Source organism: Lethenteron reissneri, chromosome 42 (genome assembly GCF_015708825.2).
Source record: "Lethenteron reissneri isolate LAM-NWPU_2019-01 chromosome 42, ASM1570882v1, whole genome shotgun sequence".
Taxonomy (NCBI): Eukaryota; Metazoa; Chordata; class Hyperoartia; order Petromyzontiformes; family Petromyzontidae; genus Lethenteron; species Lethenteron reissneri.
Genome location: NC_083820.1, coordinates 6,476,517 through 6,497,084, shown reverse-complemented (window position 1 = coordinate 6,497,084; position 20,568 = coordinate 6,476,517). Strand labels below are relative to the sequence as shown.

The following is a 20,568-nucleotide window of genomic DNA, read 5'->3' as shown; positions in this document are numbered from 1 at the left end:
GTAGTCCGTCACGCGCTAGACTCTCGTTATAGCGAGTAGTCCGTCACATGCTAGACTCTCGTTATAGCGAGTAGTCCATCACATGCTAGACTCTCGTTATAGCGAGTAGCCCGTCACACGCTAGACTCTCGTTATAGCGAGTAGTCCATCACATGCTAGACTCTCGTTATAGCGAGTAGTCCATCACATGCTAGACTCTCGTTATAGCGAGTAGTCCATCACATGCTAGACTCTCGTTATAGCGAGTAGTCCATCACATGCTAGACTCTCGTTATAGCGAGTAGTCCATCACATGCTAGACTCTCGTTATAGCGAGTAGTCCGTCACGCACTAGACTCTCGTTATAGCGAGTAGTTCATCACATGCTAGACTCTCGTTATAGCGAGTAGTCCGTCACATGCTAGACTCTCGTTATAGCGAGTAGTACCATCACATGCTAGGACTCTCGTTATAGCGAGAGTCCTCAATAAACATGCTAGGGACTCTCGTTATAGCGAGTAGTCCGTCACGCACTAGACTCTCGTTATAGCGAGTAGTTCATCACATGCTAGACTCTCGTTATAGCGAGTAGTCCGTCACATGCTAGACTCTCGTTATAGCGAGTAGTCCGTCACGCGCTAGACTCTCGTTATAGCGAGTAGTTCATCACATGCTAGACTCTCGTTATAGCGAGTAGTCCGTCACATGCTAGACTCTCGTTATAGCGAGTAGTCCATCACATGCTAGACTCTGGTTATAGCGAGTAGTCCGTCACATGCTAGACTCTGGTTATAGCGAGTAGTCCATCACATGCTAGACTCTGGTTATAGCGAGTAGTCCATCACATGCTAGACTCTCGTTATAGCGAGTAGTCCGTCACATGCTAGACGCTCGTTATAGCGAGTAGCCCGTCACATGCTAGACTCTCGTTATAGCGAGTAGTCCGTCACATGCTAGACTCTCGTTATAGCGAGTAGCCCGTCACATGCTAGACTCTCGTTATAGCGAGTAGCCCGTCACATGCTAGACTCTCGTTATAGCGAGTAGTCCGTCACGCGCTAGACTCGAGTTATAGCGAGTAGTCGAATTGAAGGGTTAAGTGAGGGTCAGTTGTCCGGGGTTAAGGCTTGAACCTAACCGCGAGCACCTGCAGGGTTGAGTTCGCCTTGCTGGTGTAAAAGGTCTTGGTGTTGCAGATCCCGTAGCTCGTGAAGCGCGCCGTATTCGGAGGGATGAAGTGCTGCCAGTAGGCGAAAATACCGGTCTCCAGCAACCCGGCGTCGTAGGTGCGAAGCTCGGGTGTGTAGTAGAAACGGAATCCGGAGCTGTCGGAAACACCTGTGCGTGCATGCGTGCGTGTGCGTGTTTGCGTGTGTGGAAATGTGCGGTAGTGCAACGGTTAGCGCACCGCGCTAGTAACCTGGCGACCCGAGTTCAATTCCCGCTCATGGCCACCAACACCAGTGACGATTATCTGAAACGGTCATGGGCCTCCCCTAGGCTGACTCAGCCTCAAATGAGTACCTGGTGTGGAGTGTAAACATCATTACCAATGGGGAGACAAAGGTGGCCGGGCATGGCGCTCGCCACACCACCTCCTTCGTGTGCAGTGCCGGCTTTAATATGTGCTCAATAACAGCACTTGCCCCATCAGTCTGTTAAAGGTTATATGGGGGATCTTTGTCTTGTTTCTTTATCTGAATTCATATACATATGTTTGCTTGTAAGTATAAGTGTAATATAACATGTGGGATTTAGAAGCCAATATTACGATTTGTAACCCGATATCTGGACTAGGTCACGTAAAGATTTGACCAAATCTGTGTCGTGAGAACCCTCCGCCACCTGACATGACATGGCCAGGAAGGCCGACTAGGGGGTTTCACAGAGGGCCTTGGTGGCACGGGAGAGGATAGGACGCGCCTGATAAAGCCCTTTGAGATCCTGAAGTATTAAGTACCCCCTGGTACATTGCCACATTATCCTGGTTGAGAACCACTAAGAAATTTGTATCCACTTAAATCTAATTCTTAGTTATCGCATGCCAACTATGTTCACTGCGTAATTGTAACTTTATACAGGGAGGAACAATGTTCCACACTGCCCACCAGGGATTATTTAGCTGTCTGTCTGTCTGACTGTCTGTTTGTCTGTCGTACATAATATATAATACACACAGCTCTTTGATTGGTGGAGACCTTACAAACAGCTCTTTGATTGGTGGAGACCTACTGCCGGGTACGGAGAGGGGAGGTGCCTAAGGGAGGAGGGTCAGGGGAGGGGCCTAAGGAAGGGGGGAGTCAGGTAAACAGCTCTTTGATTGGTGGAGACCTACTGCCGGGTACGGAGAGGGGAGGTGCCTAAGGGAGGAGGGTCAGGGGAGGGGCCTAAGGAAGGGGGCGTCAGGGGAGGGGATCTGAGGGGGGGGGGTCAGGGGAGGGGATCTGAGGGGGGGGTCAGCGGAGGGGCCTGAGGGAGGGGGGGTCAGGGGAGGGGCTTAAGGATATGGGGGGGGGTGCTCAGGGGAGGGGCCTAACAGAAGGGGGGTTAGGGGAGAGGCCTAAGGGAAGGGAGGTCAGGGGAGGGGCCTGAGGATATGGGGGGGGGGTGGTCAGGGGAGGGGCCTAAGGGAAAGGGGGTCAGGGGAGGGGCCTAAGGGGGGAGGGGCCTAAGGGAGGGGGGGGCGATAGTTCAGGGGGCTGTCTGCCTGGCTACCTAAAGTCTAGTTATCTTGTATACATACAGGTAGAAACAACAGGTTCCACACTGCCCACCAGGGATTATTTGTCTGTCTGTCGTGCACGAATGCGCTGTCCAACCAAGTTCCTACCTGCCCACTCCGAAGGAACGTGTTTCGCTATACTCAGTTGTATTCATCGGTAAATATAACTTTACTTGAAACCAACTTTTGTACTCAAATAAGTCACTCACCGGACACGAGGCCTGCGTTGTCGTAGTGCATCTGCAGCAGCAAGAATTGTGGGTCTTCGTCCAAGCCCAGCGAGAAACCAGCGTTTGCGGGATAGTCAAATGTCTGTAGCACATCACCATCATGATAATCATCATCATCATCAAATGTGTTGTCATGATCATCAGCAGCACCTTCATCATCACCATCACCATCCTTATTTCTGCATGTTTTAGTTTGTCTACATATTCGTTATCATAATTGTTATCACTGCCCTCATCAAAATTAACAGTCGCATCATCATCATCATCAGTAACAGAATCATAAAGAGATACCAGTATCGTCATTTGTCGTCATCACTAGAAGCAAGCAGTTGCATTATCATCATCAGCTTTAGAATCATCAGCAACAGCATGTTTAAAGGCATCATTAATCATCATCTTCATCACTAATTTCACAGATGGCCTCACCTCTCCACCCACAGCCCATGCTGCCATCACGGTCTTACACGTGGCGAAGGGATGAGTCGAGTTAAACTTGTAGCACTCGGCTTGGCTGCCCACGTAGGATACGTTCAACGTGTTCAAGCACACGTACACCAGAAGGTGGTGTACGTACCGCTCATTGCCGGCCTGTATCACCGGCTTAACCTGCAGATGAGCACATTGGACATGGTTATGCTTGCCTTTCTGGAGCAGCAAGTGGTCTGGCAAACAACCCCCACCTCCACGTGGTGCCGGATAGAAAAAAAACGTGGCGTGTTGTGGGCAATGCCACGGGCTGATTACCCTCGTGGCATGCTCACATCCACCATAATGGCTCTGGTCTGGTGAGGGGATCTGGTAACCCCTCTACTTTAAATACTTTTATCGTTAGAAGCAATTGTTCCGGCTGAACTGGTACCACCTGGATCTCTGTGTATTAAGGGAGGCCCAGTGGAACTGGTTTTGGTCCCCGTTAACACGAGCTACGCACAGTCCTCTACTCAGAGCGGAATAAAATCAAACGAGAGGGAGTAAGTAGCTCTTATGAATACAAACATGAAATCGGGCCTGAGAGTGGTGGCGGTGGGGTGTGGGAGGCCTTAAATCCAAAGCTTTTATGGGCTCGCCTCACTACCGACAGGGGATAATGAATGGTGGTGGTTCACCATGCTCCCACCGAACTTGGACATCCGTGCTAGTCGGAGGTGTGGGGGAAGGACAACAAACTCAACACAAAAAAAGAACTTCGAAAGTAACAAAAGTTTTCATCAAACACTGCGACAAGCAAAGGTCATGGCGTTGGCATTTCTCTTTTGCGGTGGTGGTTCTGACTTCCAGGGCCGGATCATGGTCCCGTGGGGCCCCTGGGCACATGTCTGTTGGAGGCTGCACGCCACCCCGCTTTCCTATATTGGTGTCTTTCTTGCCTTCCCCCTCGCAAGATCATCCACTAGATCGTCAAAATCTAGCTGTCTGACAAGGTCTGACTCTATTGACGTAAGTGACAATGAGCTGAGACGTGTTTGGCCCAATGCTACTCCGCAGCTCATTTTTTATTCTGCCTAAAAGGAAAAATGTCTGCTCACCCTGGCAGTTTGTCACTGGCAAAGTTCGAAAAATCCGAAGTGCCACGAAAACATTGGGGAACACTGGCCGCAGATTAAGTGCCTGCAACGTCTCAAGCAATTTAGTTGGGTACTTCTCACCCTCAGAGTCAGACATGAAAGACTTGAATTGGATGAGTTCGTTGCCAAAGTTCACGTCCAAGTCTGATGGATATGCTGCAGAGAGTGCATGTACCTTTTCCACTATGACATCACTATTAGACACCTGATCTGACATAAACAGAACTCCAAAGAAACTGGTCAAATGCTTATAAGCGTCCAAACGATGTTCAAGGCATGCCACGAGTTTATCAATGATCACATAAAATGTTTCTATTTTGAACTTCATCGTCCCCTCAAGTGTCACACCTGGCTCTGAGCTCTCATCTGCAAATGTTTTGTGTTTCCTCTTTCGCTGAAGATCATGCTTATATGACTGTCACATATAAGGCTGCCCTTTCAAAAACCTCAAACTGGTCTCACTGTTCCACCACAAAATCCCTCAACGAAGACAAAGTTGTGCTGCTACAGAGATGTCAATGTCACTTCTCTGCAGAGGTGGGACAAAGTCATTGTTATGCAAGTCCAAGTCGAGTCTGAAGTCATCAAATTCATGACTCGAGTCTGACTCGAGTCCAAGTCACATGACTCGAGTCCACACCTCAGAGGTGGGACAAAGTCATTGTTATGCAAGTCCAAGTCGAGTCTAAAGTCATCAAATTCATGACTCGAGTCTGACTCGAGTCCAAGTCACATGACTCGAGTCCACACCTCTGCTTTTCTGTAGGTGCATCCTTGTAGTGTGGAACCAGTCAAGTATGACATCCCAGAAATGTGCAATGAACACCATATCTAAAGTGTCCAATTTAGCACATAGTCCACCATCCTCAATTCGAGTATCTCTTTTCTCATTATCATCATTGCACATACCACCCAAGGCCTCTCTAATGTGGGTGTAGTTTCTCCACAGTGCCTTGGTTGACTCTGCCCAAGCACTCTACCGAGTACTGGACAGCGATTTTAATGTAAGTCTGACATGTCTTCCAAAAGACTTCCCCCCATCTGTGTGTGTATGAAGAACAAAATGTGTACAGTGACTGCAACATGTAAAAAAACTCGTCAGCCTCTGGGCCACTGCCGTCTAAGGTGTTAACACCAACTAAGTTAAGTGAATGCACTGCGCAAGGCACATACTCTATCAGAGGTTTTTTTTGTTTCAGGTGGGTCTGTAGGCCATTGTATTTTCCTGACATGTTGCTTGCATTGTCATATGACTGACCTCTACAGTTTGAGAGATCCAACCCAAGGCCCTCCACCATCAAAGTCACACAGTCTGCTAAACTTTTACCAGTGTGGCTCTCAATTTGCTCAGAGCCCAGGAATCGCTCCACCACATACCTGCTGCTGTTAACAAACCCGAATATGAACGTCAGTTGGTCCACATGTGACAGGTCTGGGGTGGAGTTAACAGTTATTGAAAAATATTTGGCATCCCGAATCTCATCTGCTATTGTTTGGCGAGTTTTCTTACCCATTAGCTCAATGAGTTCTTCACATATTGTTGATGACAGATAGGACACTGTGCTTCTTCCTTTTCCACCAAACCTTTTAATATGTTCAGCTAAGAATGGGTCAAACTGTGATAGCAATTCTAAGATGCCAAGGAAATTACCATTATGGGTTGACCCAAACCGTTCATCATTTCCCCTAAACGCAAATCCTCTTTCACCCAAGAACTCGATCACTGCTACAACTATTTTCAAAATATCCCTCCAGTATATCGCATATCTCAATACTTATTAAATAATAATTGAATGACTATATATTAATAATTACAACACCCTTCAAATACTTTTGTTGGAAAATACAATCAAGTGGTAGTATTTTATAGTCTACTTGTAGCTAAAGGCAGCTTTGAGTGGATAAAAAAAATAGAATAGCACATATAAGAAAATAATCCTAACCCTTTAAAATGCTGTTAGAAAATAACCCTTAGGAGGGATTGTTGAAATAACCTTTAAAAGGCTTTAAAAAGGCTGTTGCTTTAGAAAAAGATGAAAAAAGTCTCTGAATAAATTACTGTGGCATACCAAGCAAAAAATTGCTTCTATACCTGCCTGACACAGAGAATTATGTTGCTTGAAATTCAAAGGATAACTCTTTTTTTCATTGGCTGAACAACCAATAAAGGTTTTTGGTAAGTCAGTGAAATTACTTGGTGGAGACTTTGCACATAGGCCACACCCCATCGATGGGGAGGGGAAAAAACCTCGTAAGAGCTGTCGACAATTTGCATGCCAACATTAGCATTATCTACTTCCGTGGATCTAAAAACCAGACGGTCTATGGAACAAATTAATGGGGTTTTCCTTCATCTTTAAGTATGGATTGGGTCTCTTATATATGCGTTAGTGTATGGAAAAATATAGCTTTTGGCATATTTTTTTTATGTTTCACAAAACCGCAGTGTATTTTTAATAACGGCTAAGCTTTCAACAAACGACGAGCCTCGGTCTCAATATCTGGCTTTTTAGCGCAGCTAATTTGGTTTTAAGGGCAGCTAGCTGACCAAAATGGCAGCTAGCTAACTCATTTCTGTTAACAAGCTGAATCACATGGGCAGCTAGCTAGGGAAAATGAGCAGCTAACTCAAATAAAGGCATAGCTAGTTACGGTAAGTCAAATAAACGAACGGCTTGCCATAATAGGATGCCCTTCAAACTGTCCTGTTATGCAGAATGAACTGACTTGTTGGTGAATATTGTATCATGTCACAGCATATTGTAGCGTGCCAACCAGTGGCTCAGTTGTACAGAAGTACTGTACTCTCCGAGAGGCTCTCGTTTTAAGCATGCACTGTATGTACCAGGGGGCCCAGGTGTTACGCTCGATGTATGCACCCAGGGGCCCGGGGGCCCTAGTGGTCAGCTCATGCTTTAAGCACCGAGGGGCCCGGGGGCCCTAGTGGTCAACTCATGCTTTAAGCGCGGAGGGGCCCAGGGACCCTCACACTGTAGATGCCGAGGGGCCTAGGGGCCCTAGTGGTCAGCTCACTTTTTAAACACCAAAGGGCCTGGGGGCCCTCACAGCGTAGGCACTTAGGGGTCTGGGGGGCCCTTGTGGTTAGCTCACATTTTAAACACCAAGGGGACTCGGGGCCCTCACATTGTAAGTGCCGCGGGGTCTGGGTGGCAGTAGTGGTCAGCTCACGTCTTAAACACCAAGGGGTCTGGGGGGCCCTCACATTGTAGGCACTTAGGGGTCTGGGGGGCCCTAATGGTCAGCTCACATTTTAAACACCAAGGGGCCCGGGGCCCCTCACATTGTAGGCACCGAGGGGTCTGAGGGGCCCTTGTGGTTAGCTCACGCTAAAAGCGCCCAGGGGCCTAGTAGTCAGTTTGCGCTGTGCGCACTGAGGGCCCTGGCGTTCAACTTCCTTCGGAAGTCTTGGGCCATGCACCGCGCGCGGCCTGAGGCTTGGAGGCCTCCTGGCAGTCCGAGACCCCAGGGCACTGGCCCCACTGGCCCGGTCCATAATCCAGCCTTGCTGACTTCAGCTCGTTAACAGCAATTGCCCCAACACGTGTTGGAGCAAGTGTTAGAGACTACGTATTTGAGAACTCGTGTATTTTTTGTCAACATGTATGTATTCAAACACACCTTGATAAGATGATGTTTCTTGTCCAGCTTTGGCAATTGGAACAGTTTGCACGTGTAGTACGTTGCGAGAGTCGGTATGATGAACTGTAACGGACAACAAACAAAATTACAACAAGCAGGGGGCTGAGAATATGAACATTCATAACATCAGCAAGTTGGGGAACAGCGACCTTTTAACAAACGAAATGAACATTATTTGGTGATGCTGTTGCTGCTGCGTTGGCAGCGGTGCCCAAGCACAATGGGGAAAAAAACAACTCAACAATTTCAACAACATCGGTGCGGTATTAAAAGGGGAAAAAAACATAATAGGCGACGTTTCGTGCAATGGCCCTTCTTCATTGCACATGACGAACTAGACGTTTTAAGTGCAGCAAAGAAATCGTAATCTCCATCAGTCATGATCTATCCACTCTTATATGAAAGCCTCCCCCGTGTCAATAGTTCCACCATTAATCACCCTCCTTCATGTGAGCTGATTTCATCGCTGCCAGCTCCTTGTGTGTTCGCTGCTTTGGCTGCTATTGTCACCTGTCGTCTTGTCTATCAGTCACGATCCTTGCGAGCAAGATAAAACCGTATTTATTTTAAATGTAATATCACCTCAAACATTGTGCACTAAAATAAAATGCAATGAAATCATGTTTAAGCAGTGCCAGATAATCCTAGTAGCAAAAGTATCTACATATGCACTCTTTGGTTCTTTCGGTAAAGTCACGTAGGTAGAAAATAATAGATCACGACGTTTCGATCGCAACACAAGCAATCGTGAAGAGTTTGGAAAACATTTAGATTTTTGTATTAGGGCAGCAGGTACTGGGGAGGACCATTGTACATTATTCGGAATATTGGATAATTCGGCAAGGCCAGAGTCCCATATATGTCGAATTAACAAGGGTTTACTATATATCAGGGACGTGCGGTCAGGGGAGGCACAGGAGGCAGAGCCTCACCTGTCATACTCCAATGAAGAAGGGCTGTTACGAAAAGTAAATAATAAAATAAATATTACGAAATATCATTTATATATGATTCCAATCATTTTTTCTAGTCAAAATCGCCAAATCTTCGGAGCTTCGCTGCAAATACAGGAAGAGACAAGAGGTGAGGCAGCGACGAGCTCAGCCTCCCCTCTGATTGCGCAACCCCTCAGTAACTGGGTGGAGCGCGGGCAATAAGCGCGTGCCTGTTACTATCTCTCTGTATGTCACCAATGTAATGTTTGTAGACCCCTTCATTACATGTCCTCGCCTTCCATAGTCCAGGTAACTTATTTCACGTATGTGTTTAAAGATATTTAGGTCTCGTCATGAAACTGCAATGAAAAAACACCAGGGGAGGCAGCTATCATATCTGCCTCACCGAGCGGGGCGTGTCAGACACGCCTCCCTCGGTGAAGACACGCCCCTCCTCAGTAAGGCAGCTATCACATCTGTCTCACTGAGGGGGACGTGTCTTTAGCCCACGTAATTGACGCTCGCTTGCCCTCCACGTGAGCCAGCTCTAGCAACAAAATTCCAGCGGCTGCAAACATGGAAAACGTTATATCAAACCTTAATTTTTTTTTAGCACAATTGGACTTTCAATCAAAACAGGGAGTGATAAACAATGGAAGACCAATGCCTGATCTTAAGGACCTACTTCAAACGAAGGGACAGAAAATAACACGATCGTTTCAAATGGACTGGTACCAACGAAAGGACTGGCTGTGTGACTGTGCTACGAAGAATCGCCTCTACTGCTTCCCTGCCTTCTGTTCTCCACTACCGACAACGTTGGGACTAACGCGGGATTTTGTGACTTGAAAAATCTACCAAGGAGCCTCAACAAACATGAAAAATCAACAACTCACATTTAAAGTCAAATTGCTTTAAAAACTTTTGGAGCTTCAAGGATAGATCTGGTTTTAAATGAACAGCGGAGATTAAATATCAGCATCCACAATGCTAAGGTAAAGGAAAACCGTGAGGTTTTAAAATACCTTATTAATGCGACCTGCTTCCTAGCCAAACAGCAATTAGCATTTCGTGGTAACGATGAGAGTGCAAGCTCTTCTAATCGTGGCAACTATGTGGAGCTATTACATACTTTTGCTGAGAAAGATTAAAAATTAGCTAGACATTTGGAGACATCCACTGTGTTTTCTGGCTTATCAAACAGAATGCAGAATCATTTAATCGAACCAGTCGGTGATGTAATTAGAAATAATATCAAAGAGGAGATTAATGTAGCTCCATTTGTTGCAGTCGAAGTAGACGAGGCAACGGATGTCACAAAAAAGCCCAGGTCTCTGTAATTTTGTGTTATGTGGCTAAAAGTGAGGTGACTTGTGAGGTGAGGGAGGCGTTCTTGGGATTTGATGATGTCAGTGAAGACAGACAAGCACCGGTTATTGCTGATTATGTTTTGGGAGTGTTGGGGGAATACAATTGCGTTGAAAATCTGTCAGCTCAGACTTATGACGGAGCCTCTGTGATGGCATCAGATCTTAATGAGGTGCAGGCCAAGATTAAAGAAAAGGTACCTGAAGCCACGTTTACCCATTGTTATGCACACAAATTGAACCTGGTGCTCTCGCATTCAGCAAAATGTATGCCTGAGTGTAAAAGTTTTTTTTAAAACAGTTGAGGGACTTGCAACGTTTTTCAATAAGTCGACCAAGCGCACCCACCTATTGGACGATGCTGTGAAGCGACGTTTACCAAGAGCAGCGCCCACGAGATGGAGCTCAAATTCTAGACTAGTTCAGATGATCAGCATGTACCAATCTGATCTGCGTGCTGTGTTCCGGATTATGAGCGAAAATCCCGATGGTTGGGACAATGACACCCTGATGATGGCCGCTGGATAGGATCTCTGGCTGTCAAAAGCATCAACCTGCTTCTTCATAATGGCATATGAGGGCATTTTCTATTAAACCGATGCACTCTTTCGTGTGCTTGTAGAATAAAGTAATAGACATTGAATTCTGCGTGCGTGAATCCGCAAAACAATGGGAGTTGTGGAATTCCGGAGACAAGAGTTTGACAGTTTCTATGATCGATTCAAGCAGAAATGCGTCATACTTGGCCAGACAGACAATGCCCGAAGAGGAAAATAATGTTATATAACATTCTGGAAAATACCAGTGTTCAAATGAAAGCTAAGTTTGATCATTTCAGTGAGATAACTTTCCTTGGTTTGGTTTATTGCACGAAATTTTATGAAATCTCTAAACATTTCGATGACACCAAACTGCAGAGCCTATCAAAATATGTAAGGTACTTTGACTTTGTTAGACTAAAGGCTGACCTTATCGGATTGTATAGTTCACAAATGGTGAGGAACGAATACAATCACCCGGACAGCTCCTCAGCTTTTTGGCCCAGAATGATCTGATGCAAACGGTTCCCGAGTCGACAAAGTTACTCCAGCTGGTGCTCACTATACCAGCTACGAGAGCGTCCATTGAAAGGTCGTTCTCTGCTTTGAAACGACTCAAAACATACAGTCGGAATCGGACTGACCAAGGATGACTTTCATCCCTGACAATCATCTCTATTGAGACGGAGAGCCTTTTAAAACTTAAAGAGAATAAAGTGGACTTCTACAACAAAGTCACTGAGATATTTGTCCAGAAAGATAGGCGAATAGACTTCATTTACAAGTAAAGGTATGACCATGCAATATTTTTTTCATTTGTGTTGAATGAGTATGAATAGTGGAACTGCATTCGGCTATAAAACGTGAATCGAATACGTAACTTACCTGTATGCGTGTGTTGTAAAGAATGCTGATATGAAATATGAAACATACGGCCGCCTAACTAATAGTCATTGTGCAACCTGCAAATTGAATGGTGAATTTAAGCTACCTCTATCAAGTTCATATGTGTGTACATCTGGCTCTGATACTAGCCAGTGCCTCCCCAACCATTGACCTCTGCTGTATATACTGGTTCTCAGAGAGTCTATACTTATGGTTCACCAAATTTTGCAAGTGCAAGAAACTTTTTCGAGGAAAAAAACTAAGCCTACATTTAAACTAGCATGTAACAAATATTATACTATTTTACATTGGAAACTCATCGGTCAGCTTTAGAGCATTCTAAGTTGATGGTAGAGAAGCAGTGGAGACAAGTTTCGATTTAAAGCTTTCGTGACTGCAGGGATTCATCTTCTTGGTTCTTTCGGTAAAGTCACGTAGAAGGGAAATAAGGGAAATAATAAAATAATAAAAATAAAACGTAATAACATAATTCTCACGACGTTTCGGCCACAACGCAAGCAGCCGTCCTCAGGTGAAGAACAGGTCTGTCGGAAAGACAGCGTCAGACGCCAGAAGGATAGGCGAATGGACTTCATTTCACCTGAGGACGGCTGCTTGCGTTGTGGCCGAAACGTCGTGAGAATTATTTTATTATGTTTTATTTTTATTATTTAATTATTTCCCTTCTACGTGACTTTACCGAAAGAACCAAGAAGATCAGTGGAGACAAGTTTAGAGTTTAGTAGTACAGTGCTGTATGTAGAGACTGCCGCTAGCGCCATTTACTCGGCAGAATCTCGAAGCTCCCGATAACAACAGATCTACGCGTAGCGCACGGCTCTCGGAATTGTTTCTGGATAAGTGAAGGAAGATTGGTATTGCCGTGTGTTACAGATGCAGGTTAATACAACGTTCCGGATGGTAGAGTGCCGGATAACGGAGAATTTCCTGTTGAGACGAGGATTATGTACAAGGCGCGGTTTGTCCACTAGGGGCGATTGGGGCGCTGCCCCACCAAGCAGCGGAAGATGAGAAATGTTTTTTCTAATAAAAAAAATTCTATAAATTGTTGTGTTGTGTTTACATTTTTTAAAATTATTATGTCAACGTAATTTGCCTAATGAAAATAACACTTTAAATTGTTCACATGAGAAACCGGTGCAACACCACAGTCTGATTTGTGCCTCGGGGAGGTTTGTGTAGGTGTGTGTACAATGGTATGTGGCTGTTATTGTACAGTATGCAGTGTCTTTGATGCCTCGGCTCATTTGTTGAGTCGTGTCAGCTGATCTTTATATTTAGGCTTTTGGCAGTGTCAAAGGGGTTGTGTCGTGTGGACCTGAGGGTCATGGAGACAGCATTTGAGTGCTTTGTTGTTTTGTTTCGTATTGTTTATAAATGCCTACTGTTGGTAGAAAAGACAATTATATCACGTTCAAGGGAAGGTCAATAACATGACGAGGTGTTTCTTAATTAAAACACCATTTCCACTAGGTGGAAATGTCACGAACCGCCACTGATTCTGGATCAGCTGCTGTCGATGTTGGGAACTACAGCTCTCCAGCTGCCTGCAGGCTTTTGTTTCTGATGGTGGCAGGCCCACTTACTCGATTTCTTAAACTAAACTATGCTTTATTTTACCAGGTAAGGCTTACTGAACTCTATCGCTTCATTTCAGAACGACCTGGCCACAAATGATAGCTCAACAAAGTGGCTTATCATGTGAACATTTATAGTAGCCACATACTATAAACACATGTTACTAAATATAGAGGAAAAACCCGGAGGACCCGTAAAAAAAATCCATGCAACCAAATATACAGGCGTCAAGATTGGGATCGAACCCACGACCTCCTGCATAGCAGGCGAGGTAGTTAACATCTCCTAGCCACTGTGGCACCCAGGGATGAGGGCAAGTCCACACGACGTGTATTTCGGAGCTACTGGATTAAGGAACGAGACATTCGTCCATGTTGGGATGAAAGCCTTGGGACTGATAGACCAAGTTCATAGCTTTTCAAGTTGACTGTAGTTGAGGAATTATACGGTTTCGATGTCACTTGTTGCTCTTTGATGGGCATCGAATACCAGGGTAATCGTTACTGGCAATCGTCGTCACACTATTCCTTAATTGTAAAAAAAGGATGTTTTTCAAATCGTACAAAATCGGAACATTGTACCCTCGACTGAGAAACTGGGATTGAAACTTCCAATCAGATCACATGCAGAGGTCACATGACTACCCGAGGTTGCAAGCTATAGACCAATCATTTTTTACTAAACACACTTTAAACCAAAATATCTGGTTTGATTTGGTAGACAGAACTCCAGCTGTGTATGCAAATTCCACTATTAAGTTTGTATAGTTGCTGAAAAAGAGATGCAATACCATTAGCGATTGCCGGTAATAGTTGGCTTGAAGTTACCTCAGTTTGAAGGCATTTAGTCAAGCAATGAACGTTTGACATCACCTGACCTTGGGACTGGCTTCATCTCGATCTATCTCATTCTCTCAGCAGTCGCTGAGTCGGCATAGTGTAACATGCAATATGACTCAAACTTGCACCCACTGGAACCTTTTAGAACATTTTTTTACGATCATCTATTTGTGGTGCACATCAAAAGTGCCACACATTTTTTTGGTCTTTGTTTTTTTATTCTTTCAAGTCTAACCGTGTGTCTAGCAGGAAGCATTGCTAAGTTCAAATTCATTATTTCAGAATTTTGAATGCGCTGTGAACAGTAGACTTGAGTGGGCGAGTTATAATGACAGAGAATGGCAGCCAAAGGCGGTGATGTGTCCCATGGGGGGCATTTCCCTTGGAGATGGTGCGAATAATTCAGCTCCTTTTACAGGTGTTAGGTGGATTTATCAACAACTCAGAACTCACCTGTCCCCCTATTCAGGACACATTGCTAGGAGGGCAATTTATAAGCCCTTTATGAGGTGTTGGCAATAGTCTGTGGTCTATAGACTACACAGGCACTGACCTAATCACGCAGCAAGTCAACAAGCTACAAAGTCACGCGGTCTGTAAAGATATCACTGCTGCCTTTTTCCCAGACGACGTCCAATACTAAGCAGTCAAAGAAACACCTCTATTATGGATACGAATTAGTCTCATTGGTGCCCAAAATATATAATCTGACATTCAGTCTCCTTCAACATATATCAGTCTCTTCCAGTAAAACAAATGCAGTGCAATTATTTCTTACACGACCCCATCGGCCGCACGGCCTTCTGGGAGTGCGTAATTTCAGCAGCGTTCATTCAAGACAAGCAAAAAAGAAACTCTGCACCTGTCTCGGCACACAGCGTCTCGCCGGCAGAGTCAGGCCTGCTCATTTGTACACAGGTGCAGCAGATGCAGTCATTGCCAGGTTTAGGCATAAGCTAAGTAAGTTATAGCTTAGGGCCTCACATTATGAGGAGGGGTCTCTAAATACGACAACAACAAAAACATACAATACGAGGTTCAAAGTTTGACATAATCGGTTGAAAATAAAGGCGATCGGGAAAGAAAAGAAACCCTCAAGAACGGTCATTATCATTCTGATATGACAAAAATATACAGGCATTCCTCAATGAGGCCTCTTAAGCTCCATATAGCTTAGGGCCCCAGCAATATCATAATCCGGCCCTTCAAATCCTGCTCGTCTCAGTGTTCCTCTTTCCATGGCCGCTGCTTGCAAAATTAACTCGCTGCAATGTTTTGTCAGAAGTAGACAAGAATCCCAGGAACACCGATTAAGAAGCGCTGGAATTTCAGTAATGGGTGCATGTTGAACTTCTTTCGCACCATAGGTAGCCAACCGTGTTAATCGGAGATGCAGGGGAAGGATAACAAACTAAACACAAAAATCAGATTTAAAGAAATTAGTTTTCAATTTAGATTTCAAAGTGCAAACCTCCAGTTCCTTCTCAATATCGGAAGAGCATTCCAGACGGCCGCAGAAGCGCATCTGAAAGCGAGCGATGCAGTGACCGCATTTGTCTGTGACTCGATGATACGTGAGAACATGACTGTGATTCACTGCTTAGCAGTTGGTGGATCACACTGATCGTCGTAGACCGTGAAACTCCCAACCATGCCGGGCTTGCGAAGTGACACTTAGCAATACAGCTAGTGGGTTCCAGACCCATGCGTGTGGATTTTGAACATTATCTGCCTCTACATGTGGTTTTACGTGTTCACTGTGGATTCCTACGCGTATGTTTACGCCTTTATTTAATCAATCCACTTCTCCAAAAAAATGTCGAAATTATGTTGCTGACCATAGCCTTCTACGGATACTTAGCACCTTCTGAAAATGCCTGTGTTTAATGGACAGAAGATGTTTGTATTGAGTAATAGTTTTCGTAGAATAATGATGGCCATCGTTATTACCATCACTTATTTTATTTAGCGCGCTTGTCTGAGACCGGGACACGAGGTAGAGTCGGATCTCGCAGAATTCGGTCACCACGGGTTTAATCATCAGCTTCCCCTGATAGAGAGGGGGGGGTACTGACGGAGGGCGGGGGGACTGGGGGGGTTGGGGCACTACATGAACGTTCAATCCATTGCCCCCAAAGTAATGAAGCAACACCATCATCGTTATCATCCAATCAATGACAGGGCACCAGACACGTGACCGCTGCTGCCACCTTCACCTTGTCCCGCCGTCATCACCACCACCACCACCGCCGTCATCAATGACTGCACAAAAGTGACTCTTACTGTCACGTCACCTTGTCGTTCACTACGTCGAACGTGGAGTAGTTTTGGGGCAGGGTCTGCTCCATGGGAGATCCGCTGCTCAGCAGCTGGACGCTCTTGGAGCCCCGCGTGGCCGCGCCGTGTTGCATGATCTGAGTCTCGTTCGCTGGGTCCACAGCGCTGTAGGCCCAGAGCAGGCGCACCGTGTCCTCCTGTCGGGTAGAGACACGGATGGGTGTGGTGACGCGGGGACACATGCGTTAATGAGACTTGCGATCTGAAAAAATCCATGAAAAAAACATGGAGGGAATCATCGAAGAAATTCCTGAGAAGTGTTAACAGAAAAATCTCCAAAATACAGGTTAGATCGCGTAACTATAAATGTGTCGTTAAACCCACCACCACCCGACACAGCCAATTAGTAAGGGTTGTCACGTAAACAGAACATGCCAATGCGTTACTAGTACAGCACACCGGTGTGTTGGAGAGCAAATCCACAACATACGATCTGAGTACGACCTCGGATGAGTGAGAAAAATCTTACTAATATGACCTCGAAATTCCCACTGCCCTCTAGACGTTTCCGCGTGTTTAGATACGCCAGCAGGGAAAGCTATGTTGTAGTGGCATTCAGAAAGATAAGTGCTGTGGCCTCCATTGTGGTGGTTTAACACAGTATGAATGAGACAATACAGTCTGGTAGATCCGAGTCCTCAATCAATGGGTGACGTTCACGTGCACAGAGTAATAATCGTAGTGGCGATAGAAGAGTGATAACGAGGCGACTGACCGCCAGTGAACGATCAAGTGAACGAAGTGAAAAACACTCAGACACAAGCTCCACATTAATTCCTCTACTCCTGGCTACTTCACCTATCTTTCTCCCACAACACTCCCACCATCCCCATTACCTTCATGTCCTCTGCCTTATATAGGACATCATCAGTGGGTGCAGATGGCTGATATAGGTATCAGCAATCATGTACGTAGGCGCAGGTTTAAGATAGCATCATTGCTGGCTGAATGTGTCATGTAGCCCGCATGGCCAACTACATCGTGCTCAACCAAGCAGGTTCTGTCTGGCCGGATAGTGCGGGCTACGCGGGCGGGCACATGCTGGACGGAAGATTGGCTGGTGTACGTGGTGCAAAAGAAGTCCTGGAACTGATTGAACTTACCGACCACTGCTATCAGCGGAAAAAGATCGGTCTCGGTGGAGGAGGCTCGTGAAGGATGCTACTGGGAAGTTAAAGGCAGTCGCCCTCGTACAACTGCGGAGGGCTTAGGAGGGACGCTCACAACAACGAGAGGAATCGCCGGGCAAATAAAACGCAGCCAGTTGGCACGGTGGAGAGCACAGCTGGTGCATCTTACAGTCATCTCAGGCAGTCAACCCCTAACACCTGGGTCTGTCTCGTGACCTCCTGTCTGCAGCGAGTATTCCACCCTTCCCGTGGCCTCAAAGTGCACCTAGCCTGACACAAGCACCAAGCTGAAATCATCGCCACTTAGTGTTGAGCTTTTAGTAGCGAATATACGGCTGCCATTGTGTTTCGGTGCCTATTTGTACACTTGTGTCTATAAATGCACGCATGTGTTTATGTATAAGGGTGGGCATGTCTGTCTTATGGTACACGTATGGATGTGCGTACGCACGAACATACACACGTGCGTGTATGTACGTGTGTACAAGTGTGTGTACTCATGTATCTTTTTGTCTATGTGGTGCTCGCCAATCGCACTTGCCCCTACAGTCTGTTAATGCTATATGGGGAATCTTTGTCTTTATACTCGTGTGTGTGTGCACGTGTGTGTACACGTGTGTGTGTGTGTGCAACACGCACGGTGATGTCCCTGTCATTGACGTCGCACGTGCGCAGCGCGCGCACTACCCGCATGACCGTGTGGGTGTCGTTCTGGCTGAGCCGCACGAGTTTGTAGTCCTGGCTCGCATCCGGCACCAGGTTCCGCACCCCCTCGATGTGTGCGTCCTGATCGCACAGCAGCAGGCAAGCGGGGGGAGGAGGTGAAGAGGGCATCAGGTTTGTGGGAGCAGAATGACAAATTCAGAAGAGGTGATCTCTAATGCGTAACACTTCTGATAATACGTAAAAGCAAGTTTTAATTCGACCCTGGGAAAATGCGTTAACCATTTTATGCATTTGACCCCAGTTTTATAACGTCTAGTTTTTGCAAAGCGTCTTCGTCACCATCATCAACACCAGAATTGATTTGAACGTCAACAACTGCAACACTGCCACAAACATCATCGTCACTCGTTGGTGATGATCGTCACTCGTTGGTGATGATTATGATGGCGACAACAAGGGATTATCATGGCTAGTGGTGGTCATCAAGGTAAATACGATCGTGTCCTGACACCGCGGCCATGCAGGGATCGAACCCAGCCGACTGGTCTCTCCGAGTGAGGATCGCGTCGTCTGCTACTCACCACGAGATGGGTAGCGGCTGCGCTGTCCACCCACCCGACCACCACATCAGAGCCGGCCATCCTTCCCGTGGAGCTCAGCCCCAGGCCGATCCAGCCCAGGGTGCGAACCTGAGCCTCCAGAACGATCTGCTCTTTGTCGAACGCCCACGAGACGTTGAAGTTGCCGGATGCCAAAACCACGCTGAACGGGAGATTGCCCGTGACATTCAAAGCACAGGACACCTTCATCACCCCCGTGATCATCATCACCATCATCACAACCGCCGGTGCCATCATCTTCACCGACATCGTCCACACGTGGCGAAGCAGAGGTCGACAGATTGGGTGACAGACGCGGCGCTGCCAGTGAACACGGAGGACGCGAGGTCTTTATAAGAGAGGGGACCGTGGCAGCCGAGACAGACGAGGAAGGTGGGGAGATGCGAAAAAATTGGTATTTAAATGCGTGCCAGCAGATCCTGTGACTTAGACCCCCCCCCCCTCCGCTGCATCGCTGGTGCATATTTTAGTAAGAAATGTTCTTTTCCGACAATGCGAGCGTGTGCTATTTTAACCCCGATGACAAGTGACAGATTGTGGGCTTTTACATTCTTGCCAGCACATGATGAGGTGGGCTGACCTTAAAACTAATGGCTGGGCACGCCAATGCCAATTGCAACAAAGACAAAGATCCCCGTATAGCTTCACAGACGTTTGAGGCATGTGGTGTTAGCGAACATGTATAAAGGCGGGCACGGCACACGAATGGGTGGGTGGCCAGCACCACGCCCGGCCGATTTTGTCTCCCAGGTGGTCATGTTTACACATTGCACCAGGTACTCATTTGAGGCTGAGTCGACTTAGCAGAGGCCCAGTAACGGTGCAAATATGTTATTGGTCGTGAGCGGGATCTCGGGTCGCCGGGGTCATAGCGCAGCATGTACATGACTCTAAAATTAGAGCACATCAAGTAGATATCTGGCTTATATGGTGAGTTCATGTTATCCCCTTGTATATGTCTCTTTCTCCCGCATGTTCTAATCAAAAAAGGGTTTTGTTTTTCAAAATCAGAATCTTTATTGAGACTGGAGAAATCCGATGAGCTATGAGGCTCTTTTTCACACTTGTCCAGTATCATAGATGTCCAGAATCTGGTTATATACTTAAAAGAAGACCCTTCAGACTTAGCTACTATATTCTAGCATGTGGTAGTAATATGTTCAGGAGCCAAATGCTTTTGTCGAGGTCTGCTAGATACGACAGAGCTTCAGAAGAGAGTCCGTATAGCTTTGTGATTCTTCCTCCGTTGAAGGATTGCAGACTGCAGTGGTCCATAGTTTGGATTGCATGGCAACAGTCGCACTCCTATGGCTGGTCTTTAATTTTCCATTCATGACGATGACCGAAACGGCCTGTTATTGTTCAGATGCGGTTGATGGTTATATAATACCAATATCGTCGAGGAATGTCAGAGCCAATATGATTGGCTCCGACATAAAGCCTGTCTTCGCCAGGTAAACGTTTTCAATAATTATAATAATTAACCTGATATGAT

At 46.2% G+C, this 20,568-nt stretch overlaps 1 protein-coding gene across 1 annotated transcript; it reads right to left on the bottom strand.

Moving 5' to 3' along the window:
• Window positions 1–1,099: 1,099 nt before the first annotated feature.
• Window positions 1,100–19,455, bottom strand: LOC133352916 (DBH-like monooxygenase protein 1 homolog). Its single transcript, XM_061568920.1, has 7 exons — window positions 19,035–19,455; window positions 18,427–18,573; window positions 16,615–16,794; window positions 8,136–8,219; window positions 3,358–3,537; window positions 2,911–3,013; window positions 1,100–1,317 (listed from the first exon to the last, which is right to left on the bottom strand). The coding sequence occupies exons 1-7, from the start codon at window positions 19,320–19,322 to the stop codon at window positions 1,100–1,102; spliced, it is 1,200 nt and encodes a 399-aa protein (XP_061424904.1). The 5' UTR covers window positions 19,323–19,455.
• Between the last annotated feature and the right edge of the window lie 1,113 nt (window positions 19,456–20,568).